This window comes from Triturus cristatus, chromosome 7, assembly GCF_964204655.1.
Source record: "Triturus cristatus chromosome 7, aTriCri1.1, whole genome shotgun sequence".
NCBI lineage: Eukaryota > Metazoa > Chordata > Amphibia > Caudata > Salamandridae > Triturus > Triturus cristatus.
This window is the reverse complement of record NC_140590.1, coordinates 1,814,667,985-1,814,691,415: the sequence shown is the minus strand read 5'-3', so window position 1 is coordinate 1,814,691,415 and position 23,431 is coordinate 1,814,667,985. Positions and strand designations below refer to the sequence as shown.

The following is a 23,431-nucleotide window of genomic DNA, read 5'->3' as shown; positions in this document are numbered from 1 at the left end:
TTTATGTACATGCTAGCCCAGGTTCCTACTAGGTGTATTGTGGGTTGCCCTTGTTCTTATTACAATATTTGTTTTACACAACCATACTTTACCCATAGCATGCATGTGTGTTTTTTCCTAATGAAATTGGAGGAAGAATGGCTAATTTTCCTTGTTTACGTTAGGACTCATTACCCACTTGCCAGGTCACTGACACTGCTCCAAAAGATGTTGCTCCAACAAGACACTTGGGAGCTAAGATCTGGGCATAGTGCCATTATAAGAGCTACTGCTACTTGGTTTACAGAATTCTCTTATTTTTATTGCTAATGTCTTTAATTGGTTGACATGCTGGGGTGACCTGCTCGCTCGGTCAGAAAAGTGGATGTGGGTTTGGCTCCGATTTACAGATGAGTGTAGGTTTGCTTACCTGCATTTACCCTTTTCCTATTTTCTCCAACAGTGGGGAGACAGCCTTCAAGACCATGATGGAGAAATTTGGCTGGGCCAAGCGACCCATGATGAACCGTATCCATCAGATCCCGAAGCACTTGCCAATCTCATTTGTCTATGGAGCTGACACTTGGATTGATCAGACCACAGGCGACAAAGTCAAGCAGCAGAGGCCGGAGTCTGATGTCAATATTGTGGTAAGTCTGGAGGGACTCGAATAAAAAAAAAAAACACATAGTGATGGGAGCATAAGGGTTGGATGTGAAGACAAACCACTTAAGGGCACTTTTTTCCATCTAAATTGTCACTTGGTTAGGTTTGCATGTTTATTTTTAAGATAAATGCTTTCTGAAACACAGATGTCTGAGATTTATATACTTTATGTGCATCTGTTTTTGAGAGAGTTAAAAAGGGATCCTTATCTAAAGTGTAAAACTTTGAGATGCTCTGTAGAGCGCGGTCTATGACTAGCGCCACACTTTCTCCAGACAATCTTTGTTTGGCATTAAATATCTGTTAAAACATAACATGCATTTTGTAAAGTGCACATTAACCCCAACAAATTTTGTGGTACTGTATTACAGTTGGTTTATTGTCCTCCGTCTCCTTGATACCTCTTGTAGTTGGAGGCGAGATGGGGTCCTGACGGGATCTACCTGCTTTTTTGACTTAAGGGGCTGACACGAAATAAAGAACCTATCGCCTACCACCTACCTGAGTCACTCAAAGCTCTTGCATGACGACCCTGCCCTCTAACCTCCCTATTTTGGCAACAACTTGCTAAGGACCTTTGTACAACTGGAGCAAGACTCTGGTGGTAGTTGGGAGCCATCTCAGGTGGGCAGAAGGCATGTTTTGAGAAGGGCAGTGGGTCTGTGAACACGGAGGAAGGGTTTAGGGGTGCCCACCATTAAATCCTCCGGCAAGTGGCGTCAGCACAGGCTACTGGATAGAAGGAGCCCAGTGAGGAGGGTGGGCGAAGTCTGGCAAGGACAAGGAACCAGCTGGGGGGGGAGTTATGATCTAAGGTGGTGAGTTCCAGTGTATTGGCCTGAGCTTAAGGTGGGTGATATGAAGACAGTCTTATAAGGACAGCCCTCTGGCGACCGTGGGAAGAGCAGGAAATCTCATTTAGAGTAAGCAAAACTCTGAACTGAGCTATGGAACGTCCGGCAATAATACGTTCAACAGGGACTTCAGGAGGAGAGTTGGTGAATGTGTTGTAGTATTTCATCAATAAAGTTGACCGGGCACAGTATAGTCCATGCCTTTTGAAAGGGCTTGTGAGGATTCCTCATATTTCATGGCAGCCAGCGCGGAGCGACCAGAGGAGATGACAGCTCCTGCAAGCTCTGTGTCAAGGAGGTGGAAAAGGTTTGATGATAATGTGCAGCACAAGTTAAATGTCGAGTATCCTCTCCAGTGCAAGTCAATCCGTGCTGAAACAAGAGAGTACAATCATTGGAAGCATAGCAGCACAAACGGCTTGATATTGAGCCTCACCAATGTCTTGAATTTCAGACCTGGGTGACAGCTGGCTATGTAGACTTTGGCATTGTGAAGGAGGGTGACAAGTCGATAATTAATAGGTACAGGTCTGGTAACGTTGACAAAAAACGACTCCAGGACTCCTGGTTCTGTTAAAAAGAGAAGTAAGATTATCACCAAAGGCATACAAGATGGAAATTAGACTGGTTTTCGAGAGTATAGCGTCTCCTGAAGTTGAGGAGTCGCCTGCCTGGTAGTTGTCCAATTGCAGTGTTAAAATATGACATTCAGTTAATTACTCAGTGGGACTGTTTGGCATTCATAGAGTTCACATTTTGCTTTGTGCTTCTGTTAAAAAAAATATGCTTTGTTTCATTCCATCTGAGAGGGTCAATAGGTTGGGGAACAGTCTGGTTTGTTATTCTTGTGCATTTGACGTGTGCCATATACATCTTATTGGTAATGCATCTTGGTTTAGTAAGTTTCTGTGTAAGCTAACTTACGTTGTTTGGGAATTGCAGTTTGTGAATGGTTGTGGTGTGCGAAATGCTTAGTATTGCAAGGCAGGTTGGAAAGCTTGAATTGTAACCTATCTAACCTGAAGGTTGTTGTGTGAGTACCGTGTGAGCATTTACTTTCGACTCAATATAAAGTGTAGTTTACAGTTTGTGGAAGAGAATGTAGTACCCATTTGCATGTTGTTGTATAGATACATGCTGGTTGTGCATTTCCAAGTCTCATGGATGTGGGGAACAGTAGTACCTCATTTCAAAAGGTACAATTGTAGTACACGTGTGTTGGTGCGAGCTGGGGAAATAGTACCACCTTGTTGCCAGAGGTTGTAAGTGGGAGTACCTCATGCTATGCAGATTTGGAGATGAATACCACCGTCACTAGGGGTTGTATGTGAGGAGTAAACAATGGTATGCAACGTTGGGGAATTGTTGTACCCTGTCATGAGAAGTTTCAAGGGGAGTACCCTGCCGGTGCGATATGGGAAAAGAGAAGTATCATGTCGCTATAGATTGCAAGGGGAAGTACCCAGTTTAGTGAAGAAGTGTAGTACCGTATGTGTTGTGAAAGATAGCCACACATTTCACCAGAGTGTGCTCTGCTACCAGCCTTTCTGTACGAATGGGGACATTTGACGGATGCATGGTACAACAGAGTAGGTTTGTGGTTGTCTTCTGTTGTGTGTTCATTATTTTTGCATGTAATGATGTTGATCATTGTTGTTTGAATGGTAACCATTTTAGTGTGCTGGAGGTAAGTACTCCTTTACCTGCTGACGTGGTGCGGTGTTAATGGTTGTATTACTGGGCAGGGCAACTGTTTGATTGTTGTGTTAATTTCTCATCATGCATCACTAAAGGCTCTCATTGTGTTCGCAAGACATCATGACTTTTTCTGGTGCAGTTTCCTGTGGACATGGTACTCTGTGCCGATTAAGTACTTTCTTCTGCCTGGTTATGTTGTTCTGGTCAGCTACTGTGACTGGGTGTTGGGCGTGCTGGTCACATTTTTGTATGAAAGTGTGTGGTGGAGTGTGTTGCCCTTCTGAGGTTGTGTGAATTGCTTGTGGACGATGGAGAAAGTGAGAGAATTGTGTCTGTGTCCAGTGTGTAGTTGAGTAAAATGAGGTGAATGTTGGGATATTGTGATGAAACGTTTTGGGTTGGAGTCTGATTAAGGGAGTTAGAGTTCAGGTGATATAAGGTTAAACTTTTAATTTTTGGCGTGTTTGTGCCTTGAATGTGGTCCAGATTTAGGGATGATGAGGAAACTCTGTTAACTCTAGCTCAGGAGCACCAGCCAATAAGGAAATAGGAATGCAGAGCAACGCTGGAGAGACCCAATGGCTTGCAGCAGGCGGGATTACACTCTTTATATGGATTACACCAGGTCCTTCAGACAGCGCATGCACGCTGCTTAGACTCAACCTAAAAAGTAGCACAAATGCTGAACTGTTTATTACAGTTGCCTTAAGACGTCCAAATGCTTGCTGTCCGAGCCAGCAGCCAAGGTTAAAAGCAGGCCACAGCTGCAGTTCAAGCAACGAAAATGAAACTTGTTAGTTTTAAAATTCTTCTGATTCATTTTTTAGGTCTCGCCTACGCAGCGCGCATGCGCGCTGCATAGGAGGACCTTTAGCCGTCGCTCTGGTCATTTGCAAGCACACACTCGTGCTTGTGGCGGCACCCACCTTGCGGGAGCGCGCAGCGGCGCTCCACAAGCATGAGTGCAGTGCTTAAAAATTAGCAGACTGCGCGTGCACCACTCCCGGGCTCACCTCCTGCTCCCCCTCTCTCACGCGCTGTCCTTGTTTTGTCATCTTGCGGATGTGAAAAGTGAAAGCCCTTAATTTTTCACACCGTCAAAATATTTGAAATGAGTTTCATTTGTATGTGTCTTTTAAAATAGCGTCCGATATTTCACTCATGTGGAAGTTTTGTTGAAGCAAATGTCCTGTATCACCATGCTGTATGGATCCTAATGGCAAATGTGCCAGCTATTTGAACACCACCACCACGTCGTCCACCACCACCACCACGTCGTCCACCACCACCACCACGCCGTCCACCACCACCACCACGCCGTCCACCACCACCACCACGCCGTCCACCACCATGTCTACCTCCACCACCACCATGTCCACCACCACCTCCATGTCCTCCACAACCACCACCATAACTTTGTCCACCACCACGTCCACCACCACCACGCCCACCATGTCCACCACCACCACGTCCAACACCTTGTCCACCACCACTACGTCCACCACCACATCCACCACCATGTCCACCACCACCATTGCCACACCCACCACGTCCACCACGCCCATGTCCACCACGTCCACGTCCGCATCCACCACGTCCGCATCCACCACGTCCGCATCCACCACGTCCGCATCCACCACGTCCGCATCCACCACGTCCGCATCCACCACGTCCGCATCCACCACGTCCGCATCCACCACGTCCGCATCCACCACGTCCGCATCCACCACGTCCGCATCCACCACGTCCGCATCCACCACGTCCGCATCCACCACGTCCGCATCCACCACGTCCGCATCCACCACGTCCGCATCCACCACGTCCGCATCCACCACGTCCGCATTCACCACGTCCGCATTCACCACGTCCGCATTCACCACGTCCGCATTCACCACGTCCGCATTCACCACGTCCACCACCAGCACGTCCAGCACGTCCACGTTGTCCACGTCATCCACGTCCACATCGTCCACGTCCACCACCACCACGTCCACCACCACCACGTCCACCACCACCACGTCCACCACCACCACGTCCACCACCACCACGTCCACCACCACCACGTCCACCACCACCACGTCCACCACCACCACCACGTCCACCACCACCACGTCCACCACCACCACCACGTCCACCACCACCACGTCCACATCCACCACGTCCACATCCACCACGTCCACATCCACCACGTCCACCACCACCACGTCCACATCCACCACGTCCACATCCACCACGTCCACATCCACCACGTCCACATCCACCACGTCCACATCCACCACGTCCACATCCACCACGTCCACCACCACCACGTCCACATCCACCACCACGTCCACATCTACATCCACGTCCACATCTACATCCACCACCACCACGTCCACATCTACATCCACGTCCACCACCACCACGTCCACATCTACATCCACGTCCACCACCACCACGTCCACATCTACATCCACCACGTCCACATCCACCACAACCACGTCCACATCCACCACAACCACGTCCACATCCACCACCACCACCACGTCCACATCTACATCCACCACCACCACCACGTCCACATCTACATCCACGTCCACATCTACATTCACCACCACCACGTCCACCTATACATCCACGTCCACATCTACATTCACCACCACCACGTCCACATCTACATCCACGTCCACCACCACCACGTCCACATCTACATCCACCACGTCCACATCCACCACCACCACGTCCACATCTACATCCACCACGTCCACATCCACCACCACCACGTCCACATCTACATCCACCACCACCACGTCCACCACAACCACGTCCACATCCACCACCACCACGTCCACATCCACCACGTCCACATCCACCACAACCACGTCCACATCCACCACAACCACGTCCACATCCACCACCACCACGTCCACATCCACCACCACCACCACGTCCACATCCACCACCACCACCACGTCCACATCCACCACCACCACGTCCACATCCACCACAACCACGTCCACATCCACCACCACCACCACGTCCACATCCACCACGTCCACATCCACGTCCACGTCTACATCCATGTCCACGTCCACATCCACCACCACGTCCACATCTACATCCACGTCCACATCCACGTCCACCACGTCCACAACCACAACCACATCCACATCCACCACAACCACGTCCACATCCACCACAACCACGTCCACATCCACCACCACGTCCACATCCAACACAACCACGTCCACATCCACCACAACCACGTCCACATCCACCACCACCACCACGTCCACATCCACCACGTCCACATCCACCACGTCCACATCCACATCCACCACCACCACCACGTCCACATCCACCACCACCACCACGTCCACATCCACATCCACCACCACATCCACCACTTCCACCCCGTCCACGTCCACATCCACATCCACATCCACCACCACCACCACCTCCACCACCACGTCCACCACCACCTCCACCCGTGACAGGTAAAGTGTCACTGGAGGGCAGGGGAAATAGGAGTGTCAACCCTGGCTGTACATGGGACATTTAAGGATGCATTGGGTGTGAGAAGACGGGAATAGGGGCTAGAAGTATTACACCAGACCCAAGATACATTTTGAAGAAGCGCAATGTCACAGGGGCTCCTGTAAAAGCACTCGCAGCATCTCTACCTCACAGTGGCATACCTGCACGAGCCACTCACTCAAAACAAACATTGGCATAGGCAATAGGTCTCGCCTTTGGGACCTTATAAGTGTTTAGCCATGCAACACTTGATGTTGATGCACCAAAGATATTGTGCTGGATAACTAAACACTTACAAGGTCCCAAAGGCAAGACCTATTGATTATGCCAATGCTTGTCTCAATTGCAGATTGATCAGCCGAAACCAGATATTTATAGTAACATGTTTTTTTCCACATAGATCATTACAGGAGCAATGTAATCCCTGCATATTTGTCTACATACTGTGGCACAGCATTTTTTAACATCTTAATTATTTTAAACTAATTCTAATAACTTTTAGCAACAAATTATTTACTCCCTTTTTACTCTGTTTATTTTCCCCAAAAGATTCTACTTTTATTCTTCATGTCTGCAAATATAATAATTCTATCATACAAAAGATCAGACACCAAAGATTTAAGCAGTTTGCGAGAAGGGTTATCTGTGAGCCTATATTATAAGGAATAACATACCGTCTGCTGTACATTAAAAACATCCTGCCAGTCACCTTGAAGTTTCATGACCTTATGAAGAAACTCTGAATGTTGCCTTACTACTATGGTCATGGAACTCCCCAGTGCGCTGCAGTATCCTTACTTTGTATGGCAGAAGATACTTTAGCCATATATTATTCTTATAAGATGATCTGCATCCTTTGCTTGTGCCACCTGCACTCTTATGTTGTACTGGTTGCTCCTCAAAGAAAAATCTGTTAAAACAAAGATGCTGTAGAAAAGTGTTTCAGATGCATTTAACAATGGGTTTGCATTTTGTTCTAGCCATAGAGTCTGTTGTCTTCCTTTAAAATTCTCCATGAGACACGGATCTGGGCCGGTTTAATTTGACAAAATGATAGTTTATTTATGGTTGAATCCAAAATAAGGGTGCATCGGTTAACACCAGCTAGTTTGTTTATAGACTCTCGTATTGGTTTTTCTTTAAAAGCATTTTTACCTATTAAGAATTGAACTAATCCATCTCAAGAATATGTAAAGAACACGTTTGTAACAGATTGAAAGCTGCAAAACCACTGTTATGGTGGGTAACTGACTGTTAATTGCAGCAGTGCCTACAAACCATAAAATACCAATTGAACACAATGCAGTAATGGAATTTCTGGATGGAGCACAGACAGAACATTTATTGGTAGCAGTGATTTGTTTTTCTTTGCAGAAAAAGGCTTTTAACCATGCTTCAAAGGACTTTTGTGGTGTCATGTGTAACAATGGTAAAGGTGACTGTTTTGTCTCTTGCTTTCTGCCCCACAGGTATTGATAGCCCTTAATGGTTTTGTGGAGTTGTGCTTATATTTGTCTGATTTTTAGATTTCGTGTGTGCATCTAGCTTTGGCACACACTGGTGTTCATATAAACTTTTGTCTTGTTTTGATTTGTCTGCCCTTTTCCACTTCTCTCCTCTCAGGCCATTGAAGGAGCTTCCCACCATGTGTACGCTGACCAGCCACAGGCATTTAATGAAGTTGTGGAGGAGATCTGTGAGGCCGTGGACTGACCCTGGATTCCATTCAACATTCAAGCAGGGAACAACAAAGAAACCTAGAGTGCTTCTTGAAAACGCGGTCTATGGCTTGCCTTTTGGGAGAGGCACCCCGAATGCACATGGCACAAGAAAGAATCCCCAAACTAGTCTTTCTGGTCACTTTCCTCTAAACATTCACCTAACTAGCTGTGAGAGCGATGGTGATCTACATTTTTATGAAATCACTCTACGCAACATGAACATAAATCTCATGGTGTATATCTTGGGACACTTGCAGGACGATGCTGGGTGGGATGCGGCTCACTTCTTATTAAACATCAGCCCAACACAGTACTGAACTTTTGCTTCTGTTTTAATGCACACTCTCTCCTTGGACCTGCATTTCATTTCCCTTTCACATGCCCGATGCCATCACAAACATGTCTACACAGTTGTTAAATAATTTAAACATCTCTGCTCTAAAACTGGTTTTGTAAGAAATGTACATTAGGCAAAGGTGGAGTAAGTTATCCCTTGAATAATGTCACACCATGCCCTTATCCCCTCTGTGACAGTTTATTTATTCTCCAAGTTAAGAAGCACATAAAAGCTAAAAGTGTGACTGTCATCCACTGGGCAACAGTTGATAATGATGGGTTGCACTGGACAAAACCATTTTAAATTCTTATTGCGTAAGCAAGATACTTATGAGTCCAGTGTGATGCCATAATACATCTTTGCTGCCATTCAAAAGATAGGAAAGGGGATTACCAGGTATAAATGATTTAACATTAGGACGGAAATGTGGCACAGGGGTTGTGTACCAAGATTAGTCCCAGTGTCTGGTATATCACATCTAGTAATAAATCGTATCTTCCTATGCAATTGTCCAACCCAAATCAATAGCAAAAGATTTTGATTTTCTGAGAAATTCTTGTGTAAGTATTTCGATTGATTGCATTGTGGGAAAACGGAGAAAGGATCACCAACTGAGCCTGCTCAGGCTGAATATTAGGCCTTGGAATTAATGGGCTCAGTGAGATTTATGAAATCATTTAAAAGGAACACTCTCAAACCTTAGAATTGAGAGTCCTGAGATCTGCCTTTTACCCTTACAATATGTGAAGCATCTTCATTTTTTTATGGGCATTGTAGCTTCAAAGAAATTACTTAGAGTAAAAAAATAATTCCTGGAAAATGTGTGTAAAGTAGTACAGTTTGGTAATAATTAACCATTCCTAACTGCATAGGGGGCTGTTGTTTTTGCCAAATAGCATCATGGTTTGTGATGTTCCCCATAAAGATGTTCTGCTCATAGAAATAGAGAATGCCTCTACTTACTGCTTGAAAAGAGTCACCCAGTTAGATCCATTGACTGGGATCAATAAGATGTCACCTGTACACTACACGATTTTTTTTTAAATCATCGAAAAACTGTTTTATTTTCGATTATGTATCACCAATTGGTATGATCAGTAGTTTCAAAACTGAATACATTAAACATTTGTATCTGGAATTACTGATGCTGCCATAGTAAAATTAGATGACAAGTTCTGAGTAGTTTTATCATGGTTTGACGGCAGTGCTTCTGTTGATGAATGATAGAACTACTATTCTGGTAGACATGGAATCCAGTTTACCAAAAAAGCTGCTGTCCTTGTTCTGTGTATAGATGCTGTGCCACTCCATTGTGTGCTTCTGTACGGTTATGTATTTGAATGGCATTCTTCCCTGTGTTGAATTATAGTTAATAGTTTAATAAAAATTATTATTATTATTATTATTATTAATATAACCAGTGTAAAAAGATGCATATAAGTGTTGTTCTATGCTTGAGAGTCATTAAGCACACTTATTGTGACCTGCTTAGCCTTTTAGTACTACTGGCCTTGGAAGTAAAGTCAATCAGACCGTGTCTGGAAGGCTGCACAAACAATGCAAGGTTTGAATGAATCTTCATTTTAAGAACTGTTCTCGCGTTGGGCTGATCCTAAGGGAGCCTACCCACTTTGCAGAAAAAAAATATATTTTTTAGTTGAGGTAAGATAACTGACTCACGGTGTGTTGACTCGCGCTTCAGAATTTGGATTTAAAAATGTCAGAGTTTGGCTAAAAGATTTTGATAAAAGTGGGCCTTTCATCTGTATATGATCAGCTAACCCACTAAGACAAGATGAGCTTTGCACTCTCACTCGACCTAGTCATTGCAGTTGGTCTTTTGTACAGAGGTCAATTTTAACACGTCTCTTATGGATGTCAAGAAAGGAAGGAGCGTGAAGGGCAGTCAGAATGAAGGAAATAGCTGTGGTTAGTTTTTTACAATCGCAAATAAACCAGCGAATGCTTGAAGCATCACTCTTTATAAGAACTCTGTACTGAGGTGTAAATTAAGATTTTGTAGATTGCATGTTCATATATATGCCAAGTAAAAGGATCCCTTTCTTCAGATCTAAGAGAGAAAAAGTAGGTTTTAAGTCATGGGTTTGAGTTCCATGACCTAAATGGTCACTGCACATTTTTTAAAGAAAATGTTTCTACTCCACTTCTGACCCAACTAAAACCTTTCAGTTTCTTTGGTCCAGCTTTGCCAGTGGTGAGGGAGGAGGTCCCCACTATGGTGTCTTTTGTCAGTGAAGCCCCTGTTCTCATTGAATGTACTAAAATTATGGAACAAATAATTAGTGCTCAAGTAAAAAAATTTGTAAAACTATAATAGTAGCTGCTAACTTGTTTTTATGGGTCCTGTTGAGTAATGCAAAGGGCATTTCCCCCCACTCACAATATACTACTAATTGTATTTCATGTTTCATAAAGAATATATGCAAATGTTCTGAGGTTTGTGACTGTTTTTGTATGTCTTATTGTTAAAGAATTCGCTCCCTGGCAGCGTTTTGTCTACCAAGAGATGCCAAGTTTTTATGTCAATAAAACACTTGTTATTAAATATAGTCCTTTGTTGTACTTTTTGGGGGGGGACAGGAAAGACTGGGCAGGGTATATTGCCAAGGTGGGTACTTGGAGATGGGTCTGCATCTGTGGGACACTGCATCAATAAGCTTCTAAAACTGAAGTTCCAAAGAAATGGATGAGTGATTAAAAGATGTTTACAACTATGCTGCCATCATTGCCAGCCAGGGTCCTTATTACAACATGGCCCCTGTAGCCACTGCATTTTACAGTCATGGTGTGGATGGGAATGCCCCCCCTTGCATAGTACATTGGTGTATACCCCTGTCCTCCGTTCTTGACCGCCTATTGACTGGCATCCTGACTTTTAATTTGTAATCTCTTTATTAGATTTTTTTATTTTATAGTAAACCGCAGCAAATGAAACACTTTTATACACGTGTACGTTAATTTCAAATCCATTATGTCACATATTTCATATTGTTTACAACATCATTCCCCACACACATATCCGATTCACCTGTCACAGCAGTAGGCATGTTCTGTTATAGCTTGTGGATTCCCTTCATTACTATGGAGCTGCTCGCACCCGCTTCCCTGACTTTTATTTTGACTTTGACATCAAGCAAATGTGGTGTATATGCAGAGACCTAATCATGTTCTTGGTAATTGAGGTCTAGATCCTGTTTTGTGACCTGGAAGCGTGCACCAAGCTTGCTGTCATTTTTTTCATGCCCTAGGTGCATTGCATAAAGAGGTGGTGGCAGTGTACTATGTTTTGTTAAATTGTCGGTGTGAACAGACCTTTTTCTTCTGTGTCCAGGTTAAGGAGAGGCAAACCAACTAGCTCCTTTTGCGTAAAGTTCTGCTGTTATGCGAGTCCCAGAACAGTGCAGTGAGTGTTCAGCAAATGTATGGTAGTATTGAGGCCAGTGGGATCTGTGAGAAAATGACCTTTTTTTTGCGTGGGCACCCATTTTTTGCTGAATGTGTTTGCAGATTTTTTAACTCTGCACACTGGGTCACTGACCTCTAGTGCCCAGTGTATGTTCTGACATTTAAAACATGTAGAAATCGGCTAGTCCCTAATATGCATATGTTCGAGGCATATGAGCTGCAGATTACACACTTGTGCATAGATTGCCATCTGGTGTCGGATGTTTGCAGTTGTTTTTTCTCTTGGAAAGTCTTTGGAAGTCCCGAGGTCGGAGACTCCTCCTTTGGATCGTATTGCGCATGGGCTTCGGCTCCATCCTCAGATTGTTTTTTTCTGCCATCGGGCTCGGATGTGATCTTCGCGCTCCGGTTCCGCACAGGTTTCCAGTTCAATGGATGCGCAATCCTCACCCCAATTTGCGGTATTGTTTCGATCGCGATCTCCACACTCGGCATGGCTCTCATTGATCAAGACTTTAGATTCCAGTCATCGACGCCGGCCTTCGGGCCTACCCAAGCTCCGGCCCTGGCTAATGGAAAGGACCCCCTTCAAGAAGTGCCCTTGATGTGGGTCCAAATTCCCCCACACCGATCTCCACGAAGTATGCAATCTCTGCCTCTCCCCTGAACACGAGGCTGGAGACTGTCCGGCGTGCAAGTCCTTCCGGTCCAAGAAAACTATTCGAGACCGAAGAGCAAGAAGAACCATGGCACACTCGTCGACGGCGATTCCAGATGACATCTTCGGAGAGGGCGTTGACGCTCCAGAAGAACACCACACCGATGAGGGCCTCGTCAGCGCCTCCGAAGCTGACAATTCAGATGTGGAGGACATCACTCCGGCACAGAGGATCGTGAGTACCAATTTGCGCCCGTCACACCCTCGCTGGCACCCAAAAAGGCTTTGGTCACGCCTTCGCCTCCGGGCCTAGGTAAGACCAAAGACACTGCTTCCCACACCGCACCTTCGGGACCAGTAAAGAAGCCGATTTAAGCCTTCCGGCGGCTCGGGCTCGAGCCAGCCCACCGTCTGTGCCGACAAACACTCCTCCGCACCGACACTGAAAAAGAAAATGGCCTCCTCTTTGGCACAGAGCCCCATACCGAAACACCCGGTGCCGAAACCCAGTTCCACCTCCTGGATACCGACTCCATCCCCGGAACCGACAAAAGCACACAAGGCCACCGGCATCGAGATCTCGAAACCCATCTCGGCACCGACAAAACAAAAAGCCCTTTCCGTGCCGCATACTTCCAAACAGGACACTAAAGCCAGAAAACTAACGCCCCGATGCCTTCGGCGCCGACGGATAAACCACTTTCAGAAGAACTCTTTACACTGGATCCCTTGCAAAAGACATTGTCCAAGGATCCCAAAACCGGACATTTGATGCTCAGCATCAAAAAGACAGCTGGAAAAACCTGCCCCAGCTCCACCTCAAAAGAGGAAGTACTCAGCTACCTCACCTTTCAGAATACCTTCCCCACCTCTTCCACCCCCTCCACCTTCCCCCCCCCCACCTTCTCCACCCCTCCTCATCATTCCCCAACACCCCCTCCAGATGATGATCATGACGACACATATGATGACATGGGGGACGTACCACATGACTTGCCTACAGGGGACCCCACTCCCACAGGCTCCCCAGACCCATGGGACGACTAGAACATCCCCGACATCCCTAACGTCCCACAAGATGATCTCTATCCTTCGAGACCATCCCCACCAGAAGACTCATTGGGGTTCAACCATTTACTCCAAAGGGCTGCACACTATCATGGGGTAGATCTCCATACTGACCCCGTGGAGGAGGATTCCCTCCTCGATACTTTCGACACAACGCATAGGGCCACCTCCATACAGCCCATGCTGAAAGGAGTTATAAACATGCGCCAGAGGTCTTTAAAGACCCAGTCAGAGCCAGGGTCATTAACCCGCGCATTGACAAATACAAAGCCGCCCCTACAGATCCCTCCTACATCAGAGGGCCAGCACCACTAGATTCCCTGGTAGTGTCCACAGCACGAAAGAGGGCCAACATCCAGGCGTCCGGCGAAGCACCACCACCTGACAAGGAGTCAAAACTCTTGGACGCATCCGGCAAGCGCACTGCATCACAAGCTGCCCACATATGGCGTATCGCCAATACACAAGCGCTACTAGCAAGATATGACGGGGCCCATTATGACGAACTAGAAGCCATAATGCAACACCTCCCTGACAAATACAAAAATAGGGCAAACGAGTTAATTCAGGAGGGCACAACCATCACTAATACCTCTATCCGTTGTGCCCTAGATGCAGCCGACACCGCCTCCAGGGCCATCAATACTAGCGTCCTCCTCCGTCGCCATGCCTGGCTCAGGATCTCAGGATTTAAACCAGAAGTACAAGCTTCCATCCTGAACCATCCCTTTGACCAGGAACATCTGTTTGGCCCAAAAGTGGATGAGGCCCTATAAAGGATGAAAAAAGACACGGACACGGCAAAATCTATGGGAGCCTTACAATCCCTTTCCTTCATGTCTGGGCTACCATCACCTCAGACAAATGGATAACACAAATAATTTGGTCAGGCTACCGCCTAGAACTAATATCTACCCCCCCCCCCCCAAACATTCCACCCAGACAACTCCCAATGTCACAGGAACATCTAACATTACTAAAGCAGGAGGTAATCTCCCTCCTACAAAAAGGGGCAATAGAACACGTTCCTACCAACCAACGAAATCTGGGGGTTTACTCCCTATATTTTCTCATACCAAAAAGGGACGAGACTCTACGGCCCATCCTAGACCTCCGGCCCCTAAACACATACATACACTCAGACCATTTTCACATGGTAACACTTCAGCAGGTACTTCCCCTGCTCTCCCAAAACGACTTCCTGACCACTTTAGACCTAAAAGACGCTTATTTCCACATTCCTGTCACAACGCTCACAGGAAGTTCCTCAGATTTGTAGTGGACAACCAACACTACCAATTCAAATTACTCCCATTTTGAGTCACAACAGCACCACGAGTATTCACCAAGTGCCTAGCAGTCGTGGCAGCACACCTCAGGAGACAACACATCCATGTCTTCCCATACCTAGACGACTGGCTAATAAAAGCCAGTTCATACAACCAGTGTGTACAACACACGCATGCCACTATCCAGCTACTTCACCAACTGGGCTTCACAGTAAACCACGCAAAGTCCCATCTCCAACCATCCTACATGAAACAATACCTCCGTGCCACCATAGACACCTCAAAAGCGCTAGCCTACCCAAGTCCTGCCAGGATTACCAGCATTCAGGCTTTACGTGCAACATTTATAGCACAACACTCTCTTCCAGGTCAGGTGTTTATGCAAATAATAGTGATGATGGCCTCTTGCATATTCATAGTACCTCCACTTTTTTAGCCCTAAAATCTTTTCCAACACAGATTTCAGGCAAGGCAGTCCTAGTCTGCACAGACAACATGACAGCCATGTACTATATACAAAAACAAGGCGGCACCCACTCTCCACAGCTCTCAGTTAGCACAGAGCATATGGAGATGGGCCATACCCCAGAAGATCTTTCTCCTGGCCCAACATGTTCCAGGAGTCAAACACTATGGCCGATCTACTCAGCAGACAAACACAACAGATCCACGAGTGGAAACTACATCCACAAGTTCTTCACCCGTACTTTTAAATGTGGGGGCATCCACAGATGGACCTCTTCGCCACCCACAAACACCAAATGCCCAAGCTTCGCCGCCAGATATCCACACCCATTGTCCAAAGGCAATGCGATATGGATGAACTGGTCAGGCAGATTTACGTACGCTTTTCCGCCTCTCCCACTCTTTCCATTAGTGGTGCGCAAACTACAACAACACTCCCTCACTCTCATCCTAGTAGCTCCAACTTGGGCCAGACAACCGTGGTACACCACACTGCTGGAACTATCTGTAGTACCGCACCAAAAGTTACACCTCTCTCCACACCTCTTAACCCAGAACCATGGAGAGATCAGGCACCCGGACCCAGCTCAGCTCAACCTAGCGATCTGGCTCCTGAAAGCCTAGAATTCGGTTACCTCAATCTTCCCCCTGACTGTATGAACGTCATCAAAGAAGCTAGGCGACCCACCACTAGAGCGTGCTACGCCGCCAAGTGGAAACGTTTTGTTGTCTATTGTCACAAAACCATCAATCCCCTAGATGTGTCCATTCAACACATCATAGGCTATTTACTACACCTACAAAGATGCAATCTAGCCTATACGTCTATTAGACTGCACCTCACAGCCATAGCAGCTAATCTACAAAACAGACAACAGCTATCACTTTTTAGAGTACCTGCCATTAAAGCCTTCATGGAAGGCCTTAAAAGAATAATTCCCCCCAGACTGCCACCCTCACCTGTGTGGAACCTAAATATCGTTCTCACCAGACTAATGGGGCCTCCCTTCGAACCTCTGCACAAATGTGAACTTCAATTCCTAACATGGAAAACCGCTTTTCTTGTAGCCATCACTTCCCTCAGAAGGGTCAGTGAGATACAAGCACTTACCATTCAACAACCTTTTCTCCAAATGCACCATAACAAGGTTATTCTCCGTACCAACCCAAAATTCCTCCCTAAAGTCATTTCTTCCTTTCACCTAAACCAAGCGTTAGAACTACCAGTATTCTTCTTGCAACCACAGACCATTGCAGAGAGAGCTCTCCACACACTAGATGTCAAAAGAGCCTTACTCTACTACATAGAGAGAACACAACCTTTCCGTAAGACCAAACAACTGTTTGTCTCTGTCTCTCCACCCCACAAGGAAAACCCCATCTCCAAGTCGGGAATAGCTTGGTGGATTGTCAAATGCATTCAGATTTGCTAACACAAAGCAAAACGAACGCTATCCGTTCCCTCTAAAGCCCACTCTACACGTAAAATAGGGGCTTCAATGGCTTTTTTAGGAAACATCCCATTAGATGATGTCTGCAGAGCAGCTACATGGTCACACTTTCACTAAACACTATTGTGTAGATGTGCAAACTAAGCAACAGGCTAGTGTGGGCCAGGCTGTACTCAAAACATTATTTCAAACCACTGCAACAGATACGGGTGGTCGCCGCTAAGGATGGGTACTGCTATATAATCTATGCACAAGTGTGTAATCTGCAGCTCATATGCCTCGAATGGAATATGCTACTTACCAGTATGCATCTGTACTTGGCATGTAGAGCTGCAGATCTACACACGCCCACCCGCCTCCCCGGCTACCTTTATCTGTTCCAGTTTATCTTATTTAGATACAACACTCATGGGCATCTTTCCTGTTATTACTACGCTCCATCTTTCCCTGTTGGCGAAAAACAATCTGAGGATTGAGCCAAAGCCCATGCGCAATACGATCCACAGGAGGAGTCAACGACCTTGTGACTTCCAAAGACTTTCCAAGAGGAAAAACAACTGCAAACATCCAGGCCCAACACCAGATGGCGATCTATGCACAAGTGTGAAGATCTGCAGCTCTACATGCCAAGAACAGATGCATACAGGTAAGTAGCATATTTCTTAACTTGCTTCTTCAGTCATACTATATAGTGATGAAAATACACATATGGCATAGAAAGTTAAATGTCACGTTTGGACTGGAACTCTTTTGTGCCATTCACTAGTGACGAGGAAAACATGGCTTCAGGCCTACCATTGTAGCCAGACTGCTGCAGTAAAAACCTGCAGTACAACCTCTTAAAATCGCCCTTTAGTCAGGTAAAAGCCTCCCTTTTAAACATTAGCAAGTCAACCCTATGAAGGCAATGTAGTCCACAATGCATGCAGGGTGCATAGAATTTAAAAGTGGGACATGTAGAAGTTTAATGTTACTGTGTCCCTACAGTGAGGAAGTCTTGAAAGCTATTTTCACTGAGGAAGGCTGCGACTGTCCTGTGAGAACTAGAGTACAGATCGACATTTAAAGTCTGCTATGTTTAATAGTTATTTAAAACCTAATTTAATGTTGAAGTCCTTATTGTAATAAATAATAAAGAAAAGTAACTTTTAGAAATGTACCTTTTTCCTGCCTTAGCCTCCGGCTGCGGGTCAGCCTACAGTTTCCTTGAATGAGGTGCAAAGTTCCTTCCAGGAGCCATGCAATAGACCACCTTGATTGGCAGGTTGTCCTGAATGGGCAGGGATGACTCCTGTGAACTCTGCAGAAGGGCAAAGGATCTGCCCCTCCTGTTGACACAATAGTGTCAAATACTGCATAACCGGTCTGTCCGAGGCACATGTAAACCTTTAGCACCGCTCAAAGGGAGCCTGAACAACTATTGTGGGTCCCCTATTTAGGTATGAGGGACACTGCTTTGGTCTTACTAGACTTCTGTCTCCTGGTTTGTTGCAGGTGGACACTGCTGGATTCCATACTCCATTCCCCTACACACCCGAAACCTTCAGTGCTCAGGTTTGTAGCTGAAGACTGGCTATCTTAGTCCTGATACATTGCATTTTGGGCGTGTGTGCAGTAAACAAACCGGACCTACCGTAAAAGATGGAAGACCAGAGCACTGAAGCATTTACTCCATTAGTCAGAGTGGATCTAGGAGTGTCTTGGGAGTCCTTCACTCACAGGCTTGTGAACCCTATAAAGCTGGACCCTCACACAACTTTCCACAGAACACTTTCTGGACCCATGGAAAAACAGAATAACTTCACCTGCTGTTTGAGACCTAAAGGGCTGAACCTGCTCCCACTTGTACCCAAGATGAAGAAGTGGACTCTCTGGGTCAGTTGGTTTACCTTCTGTGTTGCAACAGGAACACTAGCTTCAAGAGGCCTTTTTCCTAAAGTGTCAATGGGGCTGACCAGTAGCAAATAGACCTGGACTGGATCTTGCTGTTGGCCTCTGCCTGACAGTGACAGCCTGTGATTCTGTGAATGACTCCCCTGAAGTCCTGGGGCCTTTAATGCATACTGCTATGGTGGTTTGAGCACCAGAAGAAAGTTTGAAAAAATTTGAATTTTTTTTTTTCCTCCAGACCAGCAGCACTTAAAAACCTTTTTGACTACCAGAGTTTTAACAGGGACCAATCCACTTGGACTATCAAGCCTATGCTTCCCTGTGGTCGACCTGAAATGGTACCCTAGTCTTTGTCTACTGCAACCATTGACTATCATTGACCCTTTACCTTTTTATTGATGCTTTTCCTACTTTAATCTTTAAAAATTCATACCTCCGGTTCCTTATATTAGATTTATATTGTTTTGGTATGCGTACAAACTCAATTTACATTTTATCCTTTTTTTAAATTGGATTGGTATCATAGTATGCTGCATTTTTGTTTACTTTTAACTTGTTTGGCATTTTTAAATGGTTTACACGTTTTCTTTTGTTGGCCATGTGTGCTATATGCCATAGCAACTGGGGGTTGATGTCCGGTTGAAATTACTGTAACCACCTAACAGGATAGTGACTTTATTTCTTGTGGTGGATACCAATCCACCCAACCTAATAAACCTCTTTCTAACAGGATCCAATTTGGATTGCTTTCTGGTTGAGCAAAGCACAAGATGCAGGTTACGGACAGCTTCCCGTATTCAGTTTAGGTATGTTGTGGATGGAGGGTGGAGACCCAGACACTGAAGTGAGGGAGGACAGAGATGGGGCTTCCCTTCGAAGTCCAAATGAGGACCAAGTTATCAAAAGGCTGCTGAATAGGTCTTGTCTTAGACCTGAGCGCTGTCATTTGATAGATGGTGGAGGGTTAGACTATAGCTGCGGTTTCTAGGCAGGGTCTGCCTTTTTGTCTGTCCCTGGTTACTAATTCACGAAGGCTGATGACAGTGAGGTTCAGAGATCTCATGGCTAATTGTTCCCATGTTCCAAAAACTCCTGCTTGGAGCCAGGCCTATTGCTTCCTGCTGTGAGCCCCATCACTGTGCATAAAATCTGTGTCAGGTACTGCTAGAAAAAGGACATTGAAAAAGAAATACTCCAAATGTGTTGCCTTGGACAGAAAATCCTTGTCCCCGGTCTTAAAAATGTGTAAAAAGTGCCACTTCCAAACTTAGCTCTTGATGACCAAGGAATGGAGTGCTCAGCAGAGTACTTGAAGAGCATTTGTCTGACCAGGGCGGTTGATTGCATTGATAGTCTCTCAGAGGTAATTTTCACCTGTTGTCTGCACATCTTACAAGAGAAAATGAAGATCTGCCAAGTTCCTGCAAGGACTGCATGATCAGGGTGAGAAAGACCATGCCTTGAACTCCAGGAGAAGTGAATGTCCCAGAGGAGAAGCCAACTGTATTCTCAGTGTGAGTAGCATCCAGTGTTGCTTAAGTTTAAGAAGCTTTATTAATGTATTATATCATACAGCAAGATGTAACAATAGAAAGCTATTTTCAATGTTTAGGTTTTACATAAGGAGAGAAGAGTGGGAGGGAAAAAGAAAGGGAGAAAAACAATATGCTCTAAGTGAAGATAAACTAGCAATAAATCCTCATTGGAATAAAAGAGGATACAATTAACATATTTTTCATAACATTTTTACAATATGAATGATATTAAACAGCAAAGAAATAAAAGAAAAACAGGAAACTCATGGAGGTTGAAAGTTTTCTGATCGCTTACTAGAAGTCTGAGAAATAGGGAGATTATTTAAATAAACAGTTAGGGGTAACCCAAAAGATCTCTCTTTATCTGTGGGTTACAGCGGGAGGCAAAAGCTGTGTCCAGTCTACGATAATGGCGTACATTGTTCCGCCAAGATTTGACTGAAAGCTTTTTTGGGCATTTCCAATTGAGTGTCATTTGTTGAAAAGCTAAAGCTAAAATGAGGTCAAACAGCCCACGTTCATAAGATAATGTTCGAGGCATATGAGCTGCAGATTGTACACTTAGCATAGGTCGCCATCTGGTGTTGGGCCCGGATGTTTGCAGTTTGTTTTTCTTCTTGGACAGTGTTTGGAAGTCACGAGTTTGGTGACTCCTCCTTCGGTCCGTACTGCGCATGGGCTTCGGCTCCATCCTCAGATTGTTTTTTTCCGCCATCGGGCTCGGATGTGATACTTCGTGCTCCGGCTTCGAACTTCTACGGTTCCAGCCTCGACGGAAAATCCTCGATTCTTCGAGTTCCTTCATCATCTTCATCTCTCGAAGCGGCACTTTTCTCCATCCCGTACATCGACACCGGCCTTCGGGCCCTCCGCGACTCCGGTCGCGGCCGATGGAAAGGACTCCGTTCAAAAAGTGCCCAAAATGTGGGTCTAAATTTCCCCACACCGACCTCCATCAGGTGTGTAACCTTTGCCTCTCTCCGGAACACGAGGCTAGAGACTGCCCCGCCTGCAAGTCTTTTCGATCGAAGAAGACCATCCGAGATCGAAGAGCTCGACGCACCATGGCGCACTCCTCCTCGGCAGCTCCACCGGACATCTTCGGAGACGACGCCGAAGCTTCGGGGCAAACACACACCGAGCAGGAGGAAGACGTCGTCAGCGCTTCCGAGGCCGACAACTCCGACGTGGAGGACGTTACACCAGCGCAGCGGGCCGTGAGTACTATGCACCCTCCCACCCCCGCGCCGAAAACCAAAGAGACTCAGGTTACTCCCTCGCCTGCCGGCCTGGGCAAAACCAAAACCAAAACTTCGATCACCCCACCTTCGGGCCCGGTGTCGAAGCACCCAAAGTCTCATGGCAGCTCGGGATCGAGCCAGCCGACACCCGGTGCCGAAAAACAGCATCCGGCACCGAAGACTGCAAAATCCAGCTCGACTCCGAAACCACCGGTGCCGAAGCCTGGACACTCGGTGCCGACCAAACACAAACACAAATCTGTCGGCACCGACGCTCCGGCGCCGAAACATCCTTCGACGCCGAAACACCCGGAGACCTCAAAAAAGCATGGCGCACACAGACCATCGAAACCCCCGGTTCCGAAATCACCGGTGCCGACAGACGACTCGACACCGTTGGCTCTGTTTACACCAGACCCTTTACAAAAGACTTTGTCCAAAGATCCAAAGACTGGGCTTTTGACTTTAACTACCAAGAAAAGACGCCTTGATGCTCCGGCTCCTCCTCCTCCACCCAAAAGGAAGGACTCTGCTACTTCTCCCCTCAGAGTGCCCTCCCCACCACCGCCTCCCCTACCCACTCCATCTCCTCCACCGCCTCCACCTCACAGGTCTCCGCCACCTTTACCTCACTACGATCCGGCCCCATCCCCAGATCCGGATGATGGGGATCCGGACAATTACCCGGCGGACGCCCCAATGGATCCCACTCCACCAGGGACCCCAGATCCATGGGAGGATTACAATAACCCTGATATACCCAATGTACCTCAGGACGACCTATACCCATCAAGGCCGTCTCCTCCAGAGGACTCCTTAGGGTTTCATCATTTAGTGCAGAGAGCAGCACACTACCATGGGGTGGACATGCACAGTGAACCAGTAGAAGAAGACTTCCTACTGGATACATTTGATATACAAGACAAATCTACTTCCATTTTACCCATGCTTAAGGGTGTCACCAAGCACGCTACAGAGGTGTTCAAAGACCCTGTCAGAGCCAGAGTACTGAACCCTAGAATAGAGAAGAAGTACAAGGCGGCACCCACAGACCCTGCTTACATCAAGGGCCCTGCTCCCCTAGATTCCCTAGTTGTCTCCACAGCTAGAAAGCGGGCTAACTCCCAATCCTCAGGAGATGCCCCACCGCCAGACAAAGAATCTAAACTTCTGGACGCGTCTGGTAAACGCACCGCCTCCCAAGCTGCAAACATGTGGCGCATTGCAAACACACAAGCACTGCTTGCGCGATATGATAGAGCACACTATGACGAACTAGAGGCTCTTATGCAGCACCTTCCAGAAAAATACAAGCACAAGGCTCATGACCTTATACAGGAGGGTAAACTAATCACAAACACCTCCATTAAGTGTGCCCTCGATGCAGCCGACACTGCTTCTAGGGCCATAAATACCAGTGTCCTGCTTCGCCGCCACGCCTGGCTCAGGATCTCAGGGTTCAAACCTGAAGTCCAGGCATCCATACTCAATCACCCCTTTGACCAGGAAACACTCTTTGGGCCAAAGGTAGACGAAGCGCTCGAAAAGATGAAGAAAGACACAGACACAGCAAAGTCTATGGGGGCACTCCAAACACAAGCCTCCAAACGTTCCTTTCGACGCTCGTCCTTTCGTGG

The 23,431-nt window shown here is 46.5% G+C and overlaps 1 protein-coding gene across 5 annotated transcripts in view; it reads left to right on the top strand.

The window, feature by feature from the left end:
• The window catches only part of ABHD4 (abhydrolase domain containing 4, N-acyl phospholipase B), a 108,610-nt gene extending 97,273 nt beyond the window's left edge, over positions 1-11,337 (top strand). For all 5 annotated transcript variants that reach the window (XM_085620098.1, XM_085620097.1, XM_085620099.1 and 2 more), the window contains 2 exons: positions 443-629; positions 8,337-11,337. In XM_085620098.1, coding sequence (XP_085476224.1) covers positions 443-629; positions 8,337-8,426 — 277 coding nt within the window. In that variant the 3' untranslated portion in view covers positions 8,427-11,337. The remainder of the gene's footprint in view (positions 1-442; positions 630-8,336) is intronic.
• Positions 11,338-23,431: the final 12,094 nt, after the last annotated feature.